At 47.3% G+C, this 21,187-nt stretch overlaps 2 protein-coding genes across 5 annotated transcripts in view; both read left to right on the top strand.

The window, feature by feature from the left end:
* GOLGB1 (golgin B1) overlaps nt 1–12,474 on the top strand; it is a 49,575-nt gene extending 37,101 nt beyond the window's left edge. For 3 of the 4 annotated variants that reach the window (XM_014961860.1, XM_014961858.1, XM_014961859.1), the window contains 8 exons: nt 1,974–2,152; nt 3,097–3,262; nt 5,410–5,541; nt 6,596–6,754; nt 6,856–6,953; nt 7,603–7,737; nt 9,918–10,023; nt 10,947–12,474. In XM_014961860.1, the coding sequence (XP_014817346.1) occupies nt 1,974–2,152; nt 3,097–3,262; nt 5,410–5,541; nt 6,596–6,754; nt 6,856–6,953; nt 7,603–7,737; nt 9,918–10,023; nt 10,947–11,081 (1,110 nt within the window). In that variant the 3' untranslated portion in view covers nt 11,082–12,474. Of the gene's footprint in view, nt 1–1,973; nt 2,153–3,096; nt 3,265–5,409; nt 5,542–6,595; nt 6,755–6,855; nt 6,954–7,602; nt 7,738–9,917; nt 10,024–10,946 lie in introns of those variants that run through there. The other variant, XR_001414097.1, reaches the window with a different exon arrangement.
* Nucleotides 12,475–19,541: 7,067 nt separating this feature from the next.
* The window catches only part of LOC106899923 (hematopoietic lineage cell-specific protein-like), a 14,381-nt gene continuing 12,735 nt past the window's right edge, over nt 19,542–21,187 (top strand). Inside the window, 2 exon segments of the mRNA XM_014961862.1 lie at nt 19,542–19,700; nt 20,985–20,992. Of these exon segments, the coding sequence (XP_014817348.1) occupies nt 19,542–19,700; nt 20,985–20,992 (167 nt within the window).

Here is a 21,187-nt window from a genome sequence, read left to right as displayed (position 1 = left end):
CTGTGACCTTTTAAAGGTAATTGAGATTCCTCCCAATGACCTTAGCACTTGTGGGCACGCTCCATCAGATCTCATGGATTTAGTATGTGCCATCTATGTTATCTTCTGTGACATATGGAAGCTGTGAGTGTTAGTGGACAGCTGGGAGTGTTAGTGGACAGCCGGCTGAACGTGAGCCAGCAGTGTGCCCAGGTGGCCAAGAGGGCCAATGGCATCCTGGCCTGTATCAGGAATAGCGTGGCCAGCAGGAGTAGGGAAGTCATCGTGCCTCTGTGCTCGGCACTGGTGAGGCCTCACCTCGAGTACTGTGTTCAGTTTTGGGCCCCTCACTACAGGAAAGACATTGAAGTGCTGGAGCGTGTCCAGAGGAGAGCCACCAAGCTGGTGAGGGGTCTGGAGAACAAGTCCTATGAGGAGAGGCTGAGGGAACTGGGGATGTTTAGTTTGTAGAAGAGGAGGCTGAGGGGAGACCTCATTTGCCCTCTACAACTACCTGAAAGGAGGGTGTAGAGAGGCGGGGGTTGGCCTCTTCTCCCAGAGGAATAATGACAGGACCAGAGGTAATGGTATGAAGCTGCGGCAGGGGAGATTCAGATTAGATATTAGGAAGAATTACTTTACTGAAAGGGTTGTCAGGCATTGGAATGGACTGCCCAGGGAGGTGGTGGAGTCACCATCCCTGGAGGTATTTAAGAAATGGGTAGATGTGGCTCTTCAGGGCATGCTCTAGTGCCCAAGATTATTGGTTTGTGGAGGGGTGTAGTGTGTGGGGCTGTGGATGTGGGGTTTGGTTGGTGGGTGGTGGTTTTGGGTTTGTTGTTCTTGTGGTGGTTTGTTTGTTTGTTTGTTTTTTGTTTGTGTTTTGGGGGGGGGTTGGGGGTTTTTTTTGGTTTTTTTTTTTTTGTTTTTTTTGTGGTTGGACTCGATGATCTCGGAGGTCCCTTCCAACCACTAAGATTCTGTGATTCTGTGATTAGTTTGATTTAAATATGGAGTCAATAGAAGTAAGATGTAGGTTCCCTATTAACCTGCTTACTCCACATCTGTGGAAACTTGTGGATTTGATTTGTCTTACATTTCTAGAAGGGCCTAGAGGAAAGACTTTGGCCTGTTTCTCCTCTTGGCAGCTGATTCTCAAGACAGATAACAAGGCGTTGCAGCTTCATTTTGATATCCTTGCCTGCTGTGTTTTTACAGTCTCTGGCACAATGCGGCTCTGCAAGTTTTAGAGTTGCTGGTCAGATAACAGACTTCTACAACCATTTTCCACTGTCACTTAGTCTGTCTTGGTTTTTTCCTTCTGTTAATTTATAACAGACTTTGTGATACAGTCTTAAACGCATCTTACTTCTTGTCTGTTTTGTATCTCAGTTATTTGTGGATTTATGTCTTCTCTACTGCTGTTTTGTTGAAATCTGTGCAGCGCTGCTAATACTGAGGTAGATCCTCAGCAGAGGGATCTCCTGACTTGTTAAGTGCTTCCCTGTCTCCAGAGCCCGTCACATTGTCTTGTCCTCAAAAACTGATTACAGTGATGGATGTTTAATGACAACTTATTTCTAATTCCAGTCTGAGTAGACTGTCAAACAGATTTTAGTTCCTCAGTTCCCTGGTTTACAGTAAATATGAACTTCAGGAGTTATTCTTAACCAGCTGCTTCTGTCTCACTTTGTCTTCCTCCAAATAAGGGAATGAACATTGTAGTCTGGGATCTTTTTGTTAATTTATGTCAAATCTTCATGGAAGGTCTCAAAACCCACTACTGTCATCAACAATAGAATTGTCTGAGGGGGGGGGTTCTGAGTAGTTTTTAGTAGACTGCTATAATCACTGATTCTGTTTCTAGTTTCTCTGTCATCTGAATGGGACTCTTTTTGTCCAGATGCCACAGTCAGAAATGCTCTTAAACCCATATACTAAACCTATCTGCTTGCTAAGTTGTCGTACACTCTGTTATTTCCCTTTAATTCCAGGTAAGAGAGCTGAAGAATCTGCAGCAGCAGTACATACTGGTGGGGGTAGAATCAGCTGAAAATTCTCGCTTAAAAGCTCAACTGCAGGAATACCAGCAGGACGCAGATAAGCAGCGCTGTCTGCAAGAACACCTGAAGCAAGAAAGTATTTTGTACCAGCAGGAACTCCAGCAGCTCAGGTGAGAATGCACCCTTTATTATCCACTGATATCATTGTTTAGGAAATAATAATTTTGTATTACTGTCTAATCCTTTGTTTCATTCCCTATGTCTTCTATTTTTAAAAAGTCTGTAATTCAAGCCTAGTAAATTGTCGTCTCCATCTGGACTAAAACCTAGTCAGACGAATATGCTCTGTTCTAAAAATGGAGAAAAAATCCTTTCAGGTACTTCAGAGATCTATCTAAGAATGACTGATCCTGGAGTGAAAGGGGTGGATTTTTTGTGGAAAAATCATAGAACACTTTGGGTGGGAAGGGACCTTTGAAGGTCAACTAGTCCAGCCCCCTGCTGGAGAGCAAAGTTTGTCCAGCAGGTCTCGATGTGTGGCTTATTTTTGTCCAAAGGGATGTAAAAACTTGTAGTGCTCCTTCCCCTTCTCTCTGCCCCAAGTCTGATCCTCAAACTTAACACTCCAGCTCTCATACAGTTTGAAGCAGCTTACAAATGTTGTTTATCTCCTGATAAAAGAAAAGGAGATTTATTTCCTGCCTGGCTACTGCAATGCGAATGAAGTGAAGGCCTCCAGTTTGCGTGTTGGGATCAATGTGATGGTTCTGGTCCATATTTGACTGAGGTAGTGATAATGTTCTGATAACAAGTGGCATTGTCGATGACCTGCTCGACAAAATTCTCTGTACAGCAAGATAAAACAACGTGCAGGAATACTAAAAGCATTGAGCATTGAACAATCTGCAGTGTTGAGCCAAATACAGAATACCTCTTTAAACCTGCTTTTAAGGTTCCTCTACTTAAGTGGGTTGGGTTGGTTTGGTTTAGATATCAAACTTTGTTTCTGACATGGGGTAATGATAGGAAATAGAATCATCCTCGGCTCATTCTGAGCTGGATACGTGGATATCATAAGGGATGCTGGTCATTTCCTTTGTGTTGTACTGGGCAGAGAAGAGAAAGCTACCTGGGAAAAGCAGAACAACAGCATAAAGGAGCAGTACCTGATGGTCATAGCAGAAAAAGACAAGCAACTGAGCCATTTACAAAGGATCACAGAAGAAATGAGACCGCCCCTCAGCAAGCCCCAGATTGTCGAGGAGCAGTACCAAAGGAAGGTGGGTGGTCGTGCACAGGTTCTTTATTGCATGGAAACGTGAGGCTTGAAATTTAGCCAAAGTACTGTGTGTTGCTTGTATTCAGCTCGTGTAGACTGCGGTATCGGATTCTGTTGTGTGGCCTCCGAGGACTACCACCAATGCAACCTGGATCATTGAAAACCTTTGGAAAACTCTGGCATACCCTTATGTGCTCTTCCCTTAGTTCATGATTCATGATGTTTCAAGTAAGAGACTAAAAGAGACAGGGCTTCTTAGGCACCTCGGGTCCTTCTAAGCAGAACTTTTAGAACTTCTATAGAACTTCTCAGGTCAGTCTTTCTGGCTAATTTAGAATTACTTCTTGTACTGTTTTTGAATCCAAGGTCTTCTGGTTTAGTTTTTCTTTTAATGTCACACTCTAATTTTTAAGTTTCCCATTGAATTTTTATTGCTGTTTTTACTGTCACAGGGATCTACAATCCTGACTCAAGCTCAGAGAGGCTGAGGATTGAAATTGCACTTTCTGCCTTTTTCCCCTGTATCACAATCCTAAAAGTAGAGTGGGATATGTTGAGTATTTTGCTTGGTCTGGGGAGGGATGAGCAAGGAAAGAACTCTCCTGCCTACATCCTGCCTACATCTGTGATGTTCCAGGGAGGAACAGGACCCAAAGGGTAATTATTAATGGAGTAGGTTCAAGTTGGAAGCCTGTAACCAGTGGAGTCCCCCAGGGGTCAATACTTGGACCCGTGCTGTTTAATATATTCATCAGTGACCTGGACGAGGGGACAGAGTGTATCCTCAGCAAGTTTGCTGATGATACCAAACTGGGAGGAGTGGCTGACACCCCGGAGGGCTGTGCTGCCATCCAGCGAGACTTGGACAGGCTGGAGGGCTGGGCAAAGAAGAACCTCATGAGGTTCAACAGGGAAAAGTGTAGGGTCCTGCACCTGGGGAAGAAGAATGTCAGGCACCAATACAGGTTAGGGGTGGACCCGCTAGAGGCAACTACTGAAGAGAAAGATCTAGGGGTCCTGGTGGACAGTAAAATGGCAATGAGTAAACAGTGTGCTCTTGCGGCCAGGAAGGCCAATGGTATCTTGGGTTGTATAGGGAAGAGTGTAGCCAGCAGGTCAAGGGAAGTCATTCTCCCTCTCTACTCTGCACTGGTGAGGCCACAACTGGAGTACTGTGTCCAGTTCTGGGCTCCCCAGTTCAAGAGGGACAGGGAACTACTAGAAAGAGTCCAGCGTAGGGCTACAAAGATGATTCAGGGATTGGAGCATCTCCCTTATGAGGAGAGACTGAGAGAGCTGGGACTCTTTAGTCTGGAGAAGAGAAGGCTGAGGGGAGACCTTATCAACGCCTACAAGTATCTCAAGGGAGGGTTGAAGGAGGAGGGAGCCAGACTCTTTTCAGTGGTTCCCACCGAGAGGACGAGGGGCAACGGGCACAAGTTGGAACATAAGAGGTTCCACTCAAATATGAGGAGAAACTTCTTCACGGTGAGGGTGACGGAACCCTGGAACAGGCTGCCCAGGGAGGTTGTGGAGTCCCCTTCTTTGGAGATTTTCAAAACCCGCCTGGATGTAGTCCTGAGTAACATGCTCTAGCTCTAGGCAATCCTGCTTCAGCAGGGGAGGTGGACTAGATGATCTCTATGGTCCCTTCCAACTCTAGAAATTCAGTGAAATTCAGTGAAATTCAGTGAGGAAATCTCCCTTTTCCCTCTGACACATACATGCTTACATGCAAAAAAAAGCTAGAACATTCTGCATGTGATACCTTCCTGAAGAATGCTTCAGTGTTGACCTTTTAGTCTGTGTTGACTGAGAGCAGTGTGGATTTTGCTTTGGTTTTTTGTTTTTCTTGTTCTCATTCATACGCTTTTTTTCCTTTCCTTGTATTGTGGACAGCTTTAAGACAACTTCTGCGGAGGGCCCATTGTATGTACAAGTTCAGTGATCTTTCCTAATTGTTGGGGTTTTCAGGTGGTTTTTAGGATATTTATGTTCATTCCCCATTTGCTGTTTTGCTTGAGCAGATCAAGTTCTAGGCCTAGGAATAATGTTGGGCTTTGACCTTGGAATACTAAGCAGAGAGGACTAATAGGAGAGTGGGTTGTCACGTGTGCAGTGTATTTTTCATTGTTCTTTCTCTGGCAGGTTTTTTCAGAAGTTCTGAGAGGGGACTTTTCAAACCTAGAAACAGAGACAAAACATCTCCAGGCCCAGCTAAGTGACAGCCTGAAAGAACTGCACCAAAAAGAGCTCAGAATTCAGCAGTTAAACAGCAAGGTACTGATTATGTCTTTTATTTGCTTGTGGAGTCTGGGAAGAGGAATGTGGGGAAAAGGGTAGGCTCAAATACGGCTCAGGGAGCAGGAATGAAACCTTCTGTTCTTTAGTGAGCATTTAGTGGCACTTAGGGCATTTAGTGAAGAAACCCAAAATCAGAAATATTAGTTAGAAGAGACTTCTGATGATGATCTGGAACGTCCTGCTGCTGCTCAAAGCAGCGCTGTCACCAACCTTAGACTAGGTCAGCCATGACTTTTCCCAGCTGAGTGGTGGAAAAAAAAGAGATTCCAGAACCAATCTGAGCCTTTGTCCACTGCTGCTCTACACTTTGGATGCAGATGCTTTTCTTAATGTCCAGTCTGACTTTTCCAAGCCACAGTCTGTGGCTACAGCCCCTTATTATATTTTCTGCCACTCTCAAAAAGAGTTTGGCTCTGTCTGCTTTATGACTCCCTTTAACGTAATTGTAAGCTATTGTAAAATGACCCTAATATCCATCCTAAACAACAACAACATCCTGGCGCAACTTGAGGCCATTTCCTCTTGTCCCATGGCCTGTTCCTTGGGAGAAGAGACCGACCCCCCCTGGCTACACCCTCCTTTCAGGGAGTTGTAGAGAGCGAGAAGGTCTCCCCTTGGCCTCCTTTTCTCCAGGCTGAACACCCCCAGCTCCCTCAGCTGCTCCCCACAAGACTTGTGCTCCAGACCCCTCACCAGCTCCGTTGCCCTTCTCTGGACCCGCTCCAGCCCCTCAAGGTCTTTCCTGTCGTGAGGGGCCCAAAACTGGACCTAGTCCTCGAGGGGTGGCCTCACCAGTGTCAGGTACAGGGGGATGGTCACTGCCCCAGTCCTGCTGGCCACATTCTTCCTGATACAGGCCAGGAGGCTGTTGACCTCCTTGGCCACCTGGGCATGCTGCTGGCTCATACTCAACCAACAATCGACCAACACCTCCAGGTCCTTTTCCACTGGGCAACTTCTCAGTAGTAATCTAACCCTTAGTTAGAGCAATTTTGCTTTCACAAAAATACAAGTTGTATTCTCTTCTCAGCTCTCTCAGGTCTTTGAGGAGAAGAATGCCCTGTCCCTCCAGCTGCGTGGTAGCAGTCGGAACATCTGTGAGAGCCACCAGCACTACAATGAGGTTTTGAACCGCTGCTTGGTGCTTGAGAGGCAGCTCCAAGAACTGCAGTCTGCGGACAAGGGCATGGTAAGGGTGGTCATCATAGTGCCAGGGAGGGAAAAGCCTATTGCAGGTGACTCCACCAATGAGCAGTGTTGTATCTGCCATACATTTGTGCTTTCTTTCAGGAGCTGTTTGCAACAGATGCTGCTCCAGGAGCACCCCAGGAAAAGAATGAGCCTCAGAGAGGCAGTTACACACCAGAACTGCAGGAGTTGCAGTTGAGGTAAAGAAAGCCTGAGAAAATAGGATTGGGGATGTTAGTCCTGATGGAGGTCTTTAGGATAGTGATGAGCCTATTACTGTTGGAAAAACTCAGTTCTACACGAGGATCTGGCAGAAGTAGAGGAACTGCTACATGCACTTGACAGCTGCTATTAGTTATCTCTTTGCTTAGAACTTGAAAAAAAGAAGAAACAACATGCAGCAGCAATAACAGTTGGCCATCACCAGTCAAGCTAGCATCTTTCATTTGATGGGTTGGGTCCATTGCTAACTGCTTAAGTGTATTAGTGGTCCTGGTCCCAAGGCTGTTAGCCTGAGTGTGTCTGGAATTGAGACCTAGCACACAATTACCTTGTAACCTTCTGGAACTAAGATCTAGCACATTATTCCTCGTACCCTTTCTAAATAATTTTTGGAAGCTGGGGCCATGAATGACAGAGCCAAGGAACTCCTTCCTGATGTGACATAGAAGCTTCAAGGGATTTATCTTCTCTCTTGCTTTCCAAATAATTTAAATATATTAATAAAAGATGACTAAGTCTTCTGCGTAAACTAGAAGGGAATTGGAGTCTGTTCACGTACTGTATCAGTGAATACAACAGAAATGAATAAGCCATTTCTTTGGTATATGCTTGGTTATTTTCTGACAGGTTGTCTGAAACAGAACACTTACATAGCAACACAAAGCAGGATCTGAGGTACTTGGAGGAGCAGCTGGAGGAAGAACGCGACCGTCGTCTTGCTGTAGAGGAGGCACTGTCTGCGGCACAGGATCAGATCAGGAGGTGAGGGAGCTTGAGCAAATGGGCAGTATCAGCATAAAAGTGGGGTGATCCTCACTCCGTGTTCATCTGCACTTGATTGTGTCCTTCAGTCAAATGTCACTGAAATAACTATAGGCCGTGTCTATCTGGTCGAATGTCACTGAAATGACTATAGGCCGTGTCTGTCTATTGATGGCATAGAAATGACTATACTGTGTCTGTCACAGAACTCCTGCTCGATTAGGACTACATTGCACTACATGCCAGTTGCCCAGGACCATGTCCAAGATGGCTTTTGAGTATCTCTGAGGCTGAAGACTTCACAACCTCTCTGGGCGGCCTGTGCCAGTGCTCAGTCACCCTCACAGTAAAAGAGTTTCCTGATGTTCAGGCTATCTGTCCTTCAGTTGTAGACAAAGATAGAATGAGAAAACTGACTAGACATCGAGACAAAATCTGTCTAGAAATGAGATGCCAGCTTTCTCAATGTGTTAAATTGACTACTGGAAAATATAATTTGGAGACTGGGAGTTGGGTGAAGGCAGAAGAGGGGTTTTCGTACTTCCAAGAGATTTGTCTCCTCAATAAGCACCTGCCTGTCATGGGCAAAACAGTCTTGACTTGAAGAATGTCACTCAATTTTAATGTATTGCCAATTAACATAAACTTTTACTTAGTTTGGGTATTGAGAAACAATTAAACACTCAGGACAAACACTTCCCACCGCCTTTCTCAGGCCCAGCTTCAGTCCAGATGCCTCTCCTGTTGCCAGCATCAGTCCAATTGTTTGCACCATGCTCAGTCCCTTTGGTGGGACAAGTGGCTGTGGTGGCAGCTGGGGTCAGTATGCAGAAGCAGATTTCTCTCTGCTTCTCCTTGTTTCTTATTCATTTTCTTCTCCCCTAGCAGCTACACCTGCAGAGGTACCACTTGCTGCTCCAAGTGCAGTTTCGGCAGACAGTGAGGCATCACCCATTGCCCGGCAGCTGGAGCCAATTGGGACTGGAACAGGGCACTTCATGGCTCTCCCTTGCAACTCCCTGTTATCAAGACCTTGCCAATTATACCCAATGCCAGTGTCTCTCAGGTTACTTGACAGATGCCCTGATAGTCAGCAGAGAAAAGGAGGCTGACCTAGACTAGATGTTAGGATTAGGATGCAGCAAGTTGCATGTTAGAAATGCCTGTTTCTCCTCATTGCAGGCACTTGTGCTGTGCGTTTCCTGGTAGCTAAAATAAACCTCAATATTGGAGTCTCTTACATGAAAACAATGGCTTTCTTCTGACACACATGCTGGTTCAGCCAAAAAATACTGGTCTGTGTGGAAGGATTCTGGATGAAGTCCCCTGGAAATTGCTACACAATTCAGACAACTGCAGCCCCTTCTGTAGCATTAAAGTCTATGGAAGCCTTCTACAACAGATTCCACTTCACTCACAGTGCTGGCCCAGAGGTTTGACAGTACTGCTTCTGCATTTCATCCCCTAATAGTATCTTACCAATCTGGAATATCTGCCACTAGAGAACACTTAGGAAGAACCAGCACTATTGGGACCAGAGCTGGCTTCCAGAATAACTTGATTTAATTGTGTATTTTAAATTCTGTTGTCTGCCCTGGCTTCTTTCGAGTTACACACTATGAAATTTCACATGAAAGTCCCCATTAACACAGAGACCTTGGTTAAGTTAGAGTTGTAAATTTCTGAAAGATAAAAGGAAAAAAAAGCACCAAAAAATCACGAGTTTTGAAGTGAAGGGATACAGGTTGGGTAAGGAAGGACTCTAGTGCCAGCAGCTGAATTGTTCCCTCTCCTGGAGAGGAATGGTGGTCCGCATGCCAGACAGTGGGGAAGCTTTACTGCTCGCTGTGGCTGTGGGTGCAGGAAGTGGCTGCACTGAGCAAGTGTAACTTGTCTAGAGAGCACAATGTGCCTTCTCTGTTAGGGTCTTGGGTCTTGGCAGCCTCCTGGTGGAAGGAGGAGAACCACTGCTCGCTGGATCACCCAGTCCCCCTGCTCAGCTTGAGCTCAGGAGGCACTACTGTTGTACAAACGAATCCAGTTCTTGTCAAGTGAGGCGGTGGCTTGTTTGCAATGGCTCATTACTTTTTGCAGAAATACGTCCTTTCCTAAGCTTGTCTACAATGTTGGGTTTGGGGCATCATAAGAAACTGAATTTAATTTCATGTTTTTGGTGGCAGGTTGCAGTCAAGTGAGTGGACGTCTCCCTTAAATGCCAGCATCGATACGACTCTAGGTGCCGAGCATTCCTTACTGATTGACTCCACGGATAATAGTTTCAGCAAAGTAAGAACTTACATTCACAGCTGTCACTGATGTGAGCCCTGGCTGATGCAGGAATTGTGAAATGAAAACTGTGAACCTATAACAGCTCGAGCCTTCTGTAGTCACTTTTAAATCTGTTTGGGTTTGTGCAGGTTTCTACTCTGGTCTTGCTCTGTTTTCAGTGCCAGAAGCCCAGTGTTGTTCTGGCAGTGGCCCTGCTGCAGCCTGGCAGTCACCTATCCTGTTTTCTGACTGTGAAGCCCTGCTGAAGGGTTTGCCCTTTGGTCTCTTCAGGAATTGGGGGTGGTGCTCTCAAGAGCAGCTTCAGCAGAACTACAGCAAGAACCGTAACTGGGTGCTACTCTGTGCTCATGGCAGGGATTGTTACTAGAGTAGACAGTTTTGTCTTTCTATTGGAACTTGTCTAGTAGACATTTCATTGTCTGAGGGCTCCTGGAAGAGCCCCTGTAGAGTCTGGTCACTCTACAGCAGCTTGTTCAACAGCTTCAGAAGTCCTTTTGGCTGTAAGGGTGAAAGAATGCAACAAATAGATAATAATTTTCTTCCTCTAGGCCAGAGAGTGAATAAGGATTCCCAGTAGCTCAAGGCTCCAGCAGAAAATTACCATTGATCCATTTATTTATATTTCACTTGGAAGGGCTGGAAATTTGTAGAGAGCAAATGTTGGAGGGAGATGTTCTGTATTCTGTTGCCCTTTCTCAAGCAGAATTGAAAAGAGCTGGTTCACGAAGCCTGCAGAGAGCAGGGGAAGGGGAATATTTCACTGAGGATTGGCTCTAGAGGTTGAATCTGACAGTGGAATGGGTTTGGGGAGGTTGATGCTCATTAGCTTAAACTTAACTTCATGGTCAGGAGAGTTCTGGGTGCAGGCACCTGGGGACATACCTATTCCTGGTGCTGACTGGTCTCTTTTACTTTTCCAGACTCGGAATATCCTTGGACTGCGACGCCTGTTACGCTCTCTCTTCCGTTCCCGGACCCACTTGCCTCTGCTGGTGGCCATGTACCTGCTTGCTCTCCATGTCCTGCTCTTCCTGTGCTTCACAGGTCACCTGTAAACAGGACTAACAGCCTTTTCTTGAACCACAGCCCTCTCTGTAATCCCTGGGCCTGCCTTCCCTACTGACAGGGTAGCACTTCACCCAGCTGCCTTCTTTTCCCAAATCAGCCCTTATGGAGCAGCTGCACCCAGGTCTCTTGCTATTGAGGTATGCAGCAGCCTGGGATCTGCTTCCCGGACATCTGCCATCCCTTTGGTGTTTTTAAATGAGCTACATTTTTCTGGGCCAGGATCTTCATGCTACAAGCCTCAAGGACAGCATCTGTTCCTGTCCCTGAAGGAAGCACCACTCATTTTACATAGTATTGTGCTGTGGTGGGAATAAGAAAAACAATCTTGAGTTCCTGCAGTACTTCAGCACTTCTAGGATCTGCAGGATCTTCCCCCTCTTAAACTGCATCACTGAGTTGGGCTGGGGAAATCTTGTAGCTAGATACAGGAAAGAGAAGCTTCTTCCCTTTCTTCCATCCCTTGGATTTGCTCTGTGGCTCAGCGCTGTCTGAAATGCATATGCTAAGGAAGCTGTAGACACTTTAAGGAACATGAATTAAATATCAGAACTGTGTTCCTGCTCAGTTGCATCTCCTGTTGAAGAAAGGCCAAAATTAGCATGTCTGGACCTGCTGAGCATTCCATTTAAAACCAGTCATATGTCTGCCCTGACATATGCTGTAGAATAATGTCAGTAATTTAGCTATTAAAAAGGAATAGGAAACAAGAAACTTTAGCTTACAGCATTCATGCAACTCTCACAGTGGACGGTGCTTGAGCACCTCTTAATGAGAGTAGCCATGCTCCTCTGTTCTCGTCCACTGAGCCCTGGTGACAAGACCAAACCTGTACAGGCTACGTTGAAGAGCTTCATAATGTGGTATGTGGGCCCAAATCAAAGGCAGAAGCTCCAGAAATAAACTGTCCCCCCTATGCAAGGAAGGGAATAGAGTCCTGAAAGCTGCTTCTCTGCTTTAGGAAAAGCCTGTTGTAGAACGTTAGTTAGGACTTGTTTGAATCTAAAGGAAACCGATACAAATGGACTTGATCTCATAGGACACACGGAAAGCTTTGTTTTCTAAAGAACTCCTGGGTGTGTCCTGGAATTGAGACTGCCGTCTTCCAAAGGGAGAATGCTGAACGAAGGAAGATAGGTCCAGTGGAGTTCCCTGTCAGAGACCAAAGCCCATTTGAGGATGGATAGATTTTATCGTGGTAGCTAAAATAACGGAATCTCTGGCGGGTCCAGAATGTTGGCACTATATATCCTTTTGTGCGCTACCCTGGTTATCTGTGTGGACCTCCTCAAATATGTAAAATGCAGTGACCAAATACTTTGCCTATAGCTTCCTGGGGGATGTGCTCCTGTGTATATAATAAAGATTATTTTTCAGATGGAATTTGTGTAATGTTGTCATGTCAATGTCAGAGATCTTTTGAGGGTGTGGTGCTGCTGCATCACACCTTTTACAGGACTACCATGGGACTGTAGGTCTCCTTGGCATGCGCTTCCTTGTATGTTGATTGCAGAAGCTGTTTCTTCCTGTTATTTGGGTGCCAGCTTTGTGGTTTGACCTAATGAAAGATGGGGCATTTTAGCTGACGTTCCCTCTTTCAAACATTTAACTTTTTGTTTCTTCTCTCTGTGACGGCCCTGCTCTGCCTGGTTTTGTGATCTGTCTGCAGCCGAGGCGGAGACTGACAGATGGAGCTGTGTTCTGCTGCCCTGGGTGCATGGGCTGATCCAGCTCAGCCACTGCTGGGACCCAGGGTCTGTTTGTGCCAGGAGGGGGGTATTACGAGGGGCAGGGAGCAGTAGGAGCAGTTAGTGCCCCTCCTTGCCCTCTCAGAGCAGGTACGAGGCTCTGGGTATGGCTGACACAGCGTGTGATGAGACAGAAGAGGAGGAACGTTTGCAGCTACTCTCACCAAGGTCAAATCAACTGACTCAAGGCAACAAGAGCTGCATGGAGACCAGTGCTGAGAAGAAACAACAGTTATGGTTATAGCTCACGTCCTCCTGAGCAGGATGGAGACACCTGTTTGCAGACCAGATCCTCTTTTCACAGAAATTTGCTGCCTCCCTGGGGCCCGAATGTGGGATGTGGCCCGATGACTGATGAGCTCGGTACAGCCTTCGGGCTGTTTCTAACTCCAGCTCTTACACGTGGATACTAATGATGTTGCAACAAGAAGTCCAAGGTTGATCAAAAGAGATCTCAGGGCTCTGGGAAGAATGTAAGAAGACTCAGAAGCACAGGCAGCATTTTCCTCAATCCTCCCACCACTGGGAAGAGACATTGGAAGAAATGTGTGCCCAAGACATCGATACCTGCTCCAGGACGGGTGCCTCCACCAGAACTTTGTTTTTTATAACCATGGGAGAGATTGGAGTGCATTGGGCACTCATCAGTGGCATGAAGTTTAAGGAGTCCAAATACCTGGGAGGCAGTAACACCAGACACAAGTATGAACTGGGAGAGGAATGGCTGGAGAGCAGCCCTGCAGAGAGGGGACCTGGGGTTGGACAGAGCTCAGCAGGAGCCAGCAGTGTCCCCTGGCACCAAGGGGGCAAACCCCATCCCGGGGGGCATCGAACACAGCATGAGCGGCCAGTCCAGAGAGTGCATGGTCCTGCTGTGCTCAGCAAGTTAGGACTTGTTTGAATCTAAAGGAAACCGATACAAATGGACTTGATCTCATAGGACACACGGAAAGCTTTGTTTTCTAAAGAACTCCTGGGTGTGTCCTGGAATTGAGACTGCCGTCTTCCAAAGGGAGAATGCTGAACGAAGGAAGATAGGTCCAGTGGAGTTCCCTGTCAGAGACCAAAGCCCATTTGAGGATGGATAGATTTTATCGTGGTAGCTAAAATAACGGAATCTCTGGCGGGTCCAGAATGTTGGCACTATATATCCTTTTGTGCGCTACCCTGGTTATCTGTGTGGACCTCCTCAAATATGTAAAATGCAGTGACCAAATACTTTGCCTATAGCTTCCTGGGGGATGTGCTCCTGTGTATATAATAAAGATTATTTTTCAGATGGAATTTGTGTAATGTTGTCATGTCAATGTCAGAGATCTTTTGAGGGTGTGGTGCTGCTGCATCACACCTTTTACAGGACTACCATGGGACTGTAGGTCTCCTTGGCATGCGCTTCCTTGTATGTTGATTGCAGAAGCTGTTTCTTCCTGTTATTTGGGTGCCAGCTTTGTGGTTTGACCTAATGAAAGATGGGGCATTTTAGCTGACGTTCCCTCTTTCAAACATTTAACTTTTTGTTTCTTCTCTCTGTGACGGCCCTGCTCTGCCTGGTTTTGTGATCTGTCTGCAGCCGAGGCGGAGACTGACAGATGGAGCTGTGTTCTGCTGCCCTGGGTGCATGGGCTGATCCAGCTCAGCCACTGCTGGGACCCAGGGTCTGTTTGTGCCAGGAGGGGGGTATTACGAGGGGCAGGGAGCAGTAGGAGCAGTTAGTGCCCCTCCTTGCCCTCTCAGAGCAGGTACGAGGCTCTGGGTATGGCTGACACAGCGTGTGATGAGACAGAAGAGGAGGAACGTTTGCAGCTACTCTCACCAAGGTCAAATCAACTGACTCAAGGCAACAAGAGCTGCATGGAGACCAGTGCTGAGAAGAAACAACAGTTATGGTTATAGCTCACGTCCTCCTGAGCAGGATGGAGACACCTGTTTGCAGACCAGATCCTCTTTTCACAGAAATTTGCTGCCTCCCTGGGGCCCGAATGTGGGATGTGGCCCGATGACTGATGAGCTCGGTACAGCCTTCGGGCTGTTTCTAACTCCAGCTCTTACACGTGGATACTAATGATGTTGCAACAAGAAGTCCAAGGTTGATCAAAAGAGATCTCAGGGCTCTGGGAAGAATGTAAGAAGACTCAGAAGCACAGGCAGCATTTTCCTCAATCCTCCCACCACTGGGAAGAGACATTGGAAGAAATGTGTGCCCAAGACATCGATACCTGCTCCAGGACGGGTGCCTCCACCAGAACTTTGTTTTTTATAACCATGGGAGAGATTGGAGTGCATTGGGCACTCATCAGTGGCATGAAGTTTAAGGAGTCCAAATACCTGGGAGGCAGTAACACCAGACACAAGTATGAACTGGGAGAGGAATGGCTGGAGAGCAGCCCTGCAGAGAGGGGACCTGGGGTTGGACAGAGCTCAGCAGGAGCCAGCAGTGTCCCCTGGCACCAAGGGGGCAAACCCCATCCCGGGGGGCATCGAACACAGCATGAGCGGCCAGTCCAGAGAGTGCATGGTCCTGCTGTGCTCAGCACTGGGGTGGCCTCGCCTGGAGCTCTGTGTGCAGCTCTGGGACCCACCATTGGAGAAGAATGCAAAGGTCCTGGAATGGTCCAGAGGAGGGCAACCAGGCTGGTGAAGGGCTAGAAGGGATGTCCTCTGGGGAGCGGCTGGGGGCTCTGGGTTGGTCTGGTTTGTAGAGAAGGAGGCTGAGGAGCCACCTCATGGCTCTGCAGTTTCCTGAGGAGGGACATGGAGAGGAAGGTGCTGAGCTCTTCTGCTCAGGACCCAGGGACAGGACACCTGGGAATGGCTCAAAGCTGCTCCAGGGGAGGGCAGACTGGACATGAGGAAGGATTTCTTTATGGAGAGGGTGGTCAAGCCCCGGAAGAGGCTCCCTGGAGAGGTGGTCAATTCTCCAAGACTGTCAGTGTTTAGGAGGCATTTGGACAATGCCTTTAATAACATGCTTTAAGTTTTGGTGAGCCCTGAATTGGTCAGGCTGTTGGACAGGATGATTGTTGTAGGGCCCTTCCAACTGAGATATTCCACCCTGTTCCATTCCAAGCCCTTTGCATCTTGCTGTTGTGTCACATAGAAATGGCCACTCTCAGAGCTCTTCTTTCACTTGACTTATTCAGAAAGGAAGTTATTTTGGTTTGAGATGATTCGTGTCGAACTATTGAGATTCATGCTACTAATTCCAACGCTGTGCACTTCCCACTAGTAAACAATGTACCAGAGTTTGATTTGTAAGTGCTTAGGACTCTTTAATTACATGCTTTTGTCATTCAAACTGTTTACTTGGTTGTTGGGGGTTTTTTTGGTCCTGGAAGAGCTTTCATGTATGTGTGTATAACTGTGTGTGTTTGTATATATTTTTAATTGTGCTGTAGAGTACTGAGCCAAATTTCATAACAAGTTCTGTAAGCAGTAGCTTCCTTCGGATCTCATTGAATTGTCAACGCCGGCGCTTCAGCCTTTTGATTTTTTGGTACTTTTATGGCAGAATGATTTTTTGGAAGAGACGGGAATAGAGATCACGATCTCATTTGCACACTAAGAAATGTAATTGTGCCCTATCAGGCGCTATTCATGGAGTCAGCAATTTGTGCCCTGGGTGTGTGCCCCAGAGCACGGGCGGCGTGTGCGGGACCGGCGGTGTGCACGGGAACAAGTGCAGTGCTCTGCTCGGGCTCTGGTGCTCGCGACCCGAGCGGCTGGGGGCTGGGACGCAGGAAGTGGAGATCGCTGAAGCTAAAACAGGAACTCAGAGCTCACAGCGGCCCAAAAGCCATCGCCTGCATCAGGTGCCTGAGCCAAAAGCAGCGAGATTTCCCAGCAGGAGCCGGGGAGGCTTTTAAGGTAAGAAAGCTGAGTGGGCTTTGAGAGTGGAAAGTGAGAAACAGCAACAAAATGTAGGGGTTTGGTGAGCGGAGAGGACTCCTTCCTGACCCGGCGTGTGCGGGTTGATAGCGCTCAGCATTCACTTCTCTGGGTGCTACTTTGGTCATGGCTGTTGCTCTTCTGTTTGAGGCTCTGAGGAACCACATTTCCAAATCAGCCGGGGTGACTGTGCTGCCTGTAGCAGCCCCATATTTGTACTGTGGCGGATGCTTTCAAGGGGGAAAATGGGACAGACTAAAGGGTTGAGCTGCTCCTCTGGCCGATGTTCCTCGTTGCAAAGGGTGTCTGGAGCCTTGTGGTGTCATTGTAGTCTGTGGTTTGTCGTGGTTCCCACGATGGGTGGTGGGTGGCTTTGGAGAGCAGGGGGTCAAGAGCCATTTGCAGCAGGATTTAAAACCCTGTGCCACCTGCATTTGAGCCAGCTTCAAATCAGCTCCCTGTTGAACAGCCCTGTGCTAAGCAATTATTGCTGCTGTTTCATCATTAACAAAAATGAGCCACAAACTTTAAACTTCTTTGGCTGCTAATAAATGAGGGAGGGGATACAGAGATGGAAGGTAGTGTTTGGTTGTGCCATGTTGTCCATGTGAGTCTTCCTGCTTCCCCAGCTTCTATTTGCAATTAGCTATGTTCAGGTTTTCTTAAGATTACTGTCAGTGCACGCAAGCACAGCGGGGGATGTCACAGACCTGCTGTGCGCTGTGTTCTGGAGTATGACAACATTAGTTATTAATCTTTTTTTCCCTTCCCTGAGGCAACCAGGAGAAGGCCTAAAGCCAGATCTTCACAGTGAAACTGCCTCAGGCCATGTCCTCTCCTTAGCTAATGATCTGGCTTTTGTTGAACAACAGAAACTCTCATCCCTGCTGCACTCTTTTAGTTTCTGTTGTCTTTACAGGGATGAGTCTCTAGATAATTGGTAAGCTCAGCTTGAAACTGAACCGATGGGTGCACTGTACTGAACTGGGAGGTTACTCACGCAACATCTTTTTGTGTTGTACAATTAATTACTTGTTCAGTATGAACACTGCTTACACAGAGAGCAGCCATATCGGGTGCTGGAGCCAGTTTGTGGGTCACTGTGTGGTTGTGAGATGGAGAGGTCAGTGCTGTTAGGAAGGACACAGTGCGGTGTTAAACGCATCATGGAGCACTTCCCATCCCTCCCGCTGGTCTGTCCGCAGGGTTATGTGATGTTTAAGTGATGTGAAACGCGGTTCAGCAGCCCAGTCTTTGCAGCACATTCAGTTCAGTCTTTCTGCCCCTTTTTCCCCCCAAAAGCTGCTTTGACGACAGTGAGAATGATTTGGGAGCCCTTGCCCCCACGAGCAGCGATAGGTGGTGGGGCGTGAGATGCTGCTAGGTGATTACTCTGTGGTGTAGGGCTGGCAAACTGTGCCATCTTCCTTCTGCCTCTCCTTTTCTGGAACCGGTGTTGCTTGGGAGGGGCTTTTTCATCATCTTTTTTTCACGGTCACCCTGCAAATGAAATGCAGGAGTTTTAGGTTTCACATTACTTTTCTTTAACTTCCCCTTCCTGGGCCTGTCACTTCCTCGGGCCCATAGGAGCCGCACCACCGCAGCCTCGGCCTGTTCAGCCCTGCACACTTCGCCATTTTAGCCCCATTTCCTGATTTTGCCGTTTGACAGACACAAAGACCACAGGTCTCCCTGCACCAGCACTGCCCGAGCAGCACACCGCCTGTCCCAGGCGCCGGGCAGCAGCTGAGGGGTTGGGAGACAGGAGACGCGGGGAGTCCCCCCCGGGGTCAGTGAGCGTTTCTCCCCGCTGGCAGAGCAGGCCACGGCTCCGGCGCTGTGCCGCGACTGTGACTGAAGAAGGGAGGTTAAACCGACCAGCAGTCTCCCACAGCACAGACAATTATTTTATGTTTGGAAAAGCAGAATATGGAAGTCGGGTGCGAGCACTAATTTGCGTGAAAATAAGGTGTGCATTTTTGTCACCGAAATCAGGAATAAAACTCCTGAACACTTATCTGTATTAAAGAGCAGGCATTACTTTATTCGGTGCTGGGGACATGGGGGATCTCTCCACCCAACGTGTCTGTCCACCCATCGGAACTCCCTGCGTGAGTTTTACACACATTTTACAATATCCTTACGATGTTAGAACCTCCCACCTATATTTGATTGGTCAGTAATTTACATACAATTACACCATCAAGTTCCAGCTCCCACACATGCTCAGGGGAAGGGTCTTCACCTGGGCAAGGGTCTTCTTGGCCTGTGGGCGTGATGGGTAGTGTTATAATGAAGGTAGTTCAGCTTAGGACAAGCAGAATTTTCACTTTCCTGCCCAGTTGGCTAAACTTCTCAGAACATGTAGATTAGCACCATCCTCAAGGTCCTTATGCGCGATGTGCCTCCTCAAGAATGATACAAAACTTGCCTCCCTTGATTAGGAGCTCTTTTTGTTAGCTCATGCTTGATAAATTCAAGGATAGAATCCTCACTATTGGTGTGAATCCACACAAGGCCTTTTGGCACCACTTACTGATAACATTTCAGGGATTTGCTCTGGTGGCATTTTCACTGTGGAGTCAGTGTGCACGAAGACTGGGGTCTACACTGAAAACAACTGTGCGTTGCTGAAAGAGGTGCTGGGCTCAAGAACAGCTACTTTGGGGTGCCAATTTGGAGGGGCAGAGAGCTGAGCAAGGAGGTGGCCTGACAGAGCCCCCTCCAGCCGTGCCCACTCTGGCCTGATGCGCCATGGTGGGGTCCAGCGGAGCCCTCGCGCTGGGCTCTGAGTGATGCTGTGTCCTCCTTGTGCAGATGTGGAAAGCTGTCGTGGGACACGATGTGTCGGTGAAGGTTGAGACTCAGGGAGATGACTGGGACACGGACCCTGATTTTGTGGTGAGTGTCTGCTGTTGTTATCCATAACGTTATCCATGGTGGTGTGAAGGGCTCACTGGCCCTGGGCATGTGCTGGTCCCCTGGGATGGGGTTCGGCACCACCGGCTGTGTCCCACCAGCCCGTAAGGTCACATCTCTAACCCATTTCTGACCCATATCTGCATTTGGTCTCTAGGACTTCCTGCATCAGTCTACCCCACATCTGACTACAAGTTACAGCACTTAGTATAGAATATTTACTTTCTTTTAAACCTGCTCCCTGGTAACTTCACCGAGACCTCCCCACAACTTATGTTACAAGAAATAGCAAAGATTTACAATTTCTCTTTCCCACTGTAATTGTATGGGACTCCAACATTGCACTCAGTTTGTCTTTTTTCCAGATGGAAGAATCCTGTTTTATTTACAGTCCCCTTGTGCAGAGGCAGCTCCGTGCCTCTAAATACCCTTGTGTTCTATCTACTCAATTCTCTAGGTGAGATGATGAGAGAATAGAACAGCTCAGCCTGTGGGAACCCCATGCATCCGTACAGTATCACGATTTTCATTTTCTGTTTGATTCTCTGTTCCTTTCCTACTATGTCACACTTTGGCACTTTGGCCAACTCTGTATTTGCTACTCTTCTACGTAATTGCACGTGATTCCATATTTTGTATTCCTCCTGGAGTGGTAAATATTTTTGACCCATCACTGTGCAGATATAATTAGGACTTTATTTTTCCATACACTTTACTTTTGTACTTATTAACGCTAACCTTTACAATTTTATCACCCACTGATTTGGCATCATCAGATTTTTCTGCACTGCTTTGTCTCCTGTATTTGGTTAACCTAAACAGCTCTTTACTATCCCAAGACACTGACATCTTTTTCTTCATCCCCTTTTTCTAAACCTCTTTGGAGCACACAGCACAGCAGAAGCCCTGCTCCTCCTGGCACCGAGGAGCTCCAGCCATGATTTACAGTTTCAGGTCTCTTTGCGATTGCTGAGATTTTGCTTTCCTTTCCAAGAGTTTCTTGACGGATGGTCTCTTCTGTTACTCAAGAGTCCTATGTTTTTGCGGTTCAGTCTTGCACAGTTATTTCCTGTAAGGAATTCTAGTTCAGGACAGAAAAGCAGGTCTCCTCCTCCAAGCTCCAAATTATCACCCCCCCAAAAAAAATCTGTACTGTCAAAATTATTTATTTTTACTTAATGTCTTTTATTTGTGGACGCATTTAAATTAAGTCTGAAGAGAACAAGACTTTGTATTATTTTTTTAATCGTGTTTTGTGTGTATGTATTTTTATCTTTACCTTATGAGTTTATTAATGCTTCAATTTATCAAATACATGTTCAGGCCTTCCAAAAAAGACAGCACGTGCTGTAATCACAAAGCCAACGCTCGGTGTTCTCCCGGGATTTTCCTAAACGATCCATTTCCACGGCACCTTTGAGCGCTGGCTCCTGCCCGAGCAGGGGGTCGGGGCTCCCCGCAGCCCCAGCCCCGCCGGCCCCGGGCTCCCGGCCCCGCCTGCGTCGGTGGCGGGTGGGGATGGGGGTCCGGGACCCGCGGCCGCC

This window comes from Calidris pugnax, unplaced genomic scaffold, assembly GCF_001431845.1.
Source record: "Calidris pugnax isolate Ruff unplaced genomic scaffold, ASM143184v1 scaffold993, whole genome shotgun sequence".
In the NCBI taxonomy this organism is placed as follows: domain Eukaryota; kingdom Metazoa; phylum Chordata; class Aves; order Charadriiformes; family Scolopacidae; genus Calidris; species Calidris pugnax.
The sequence above is the reverse complement of the archived record's forward strand: the minus strand, read 5'-3'. Positions and strand labels throughout refer to the sequence as shown.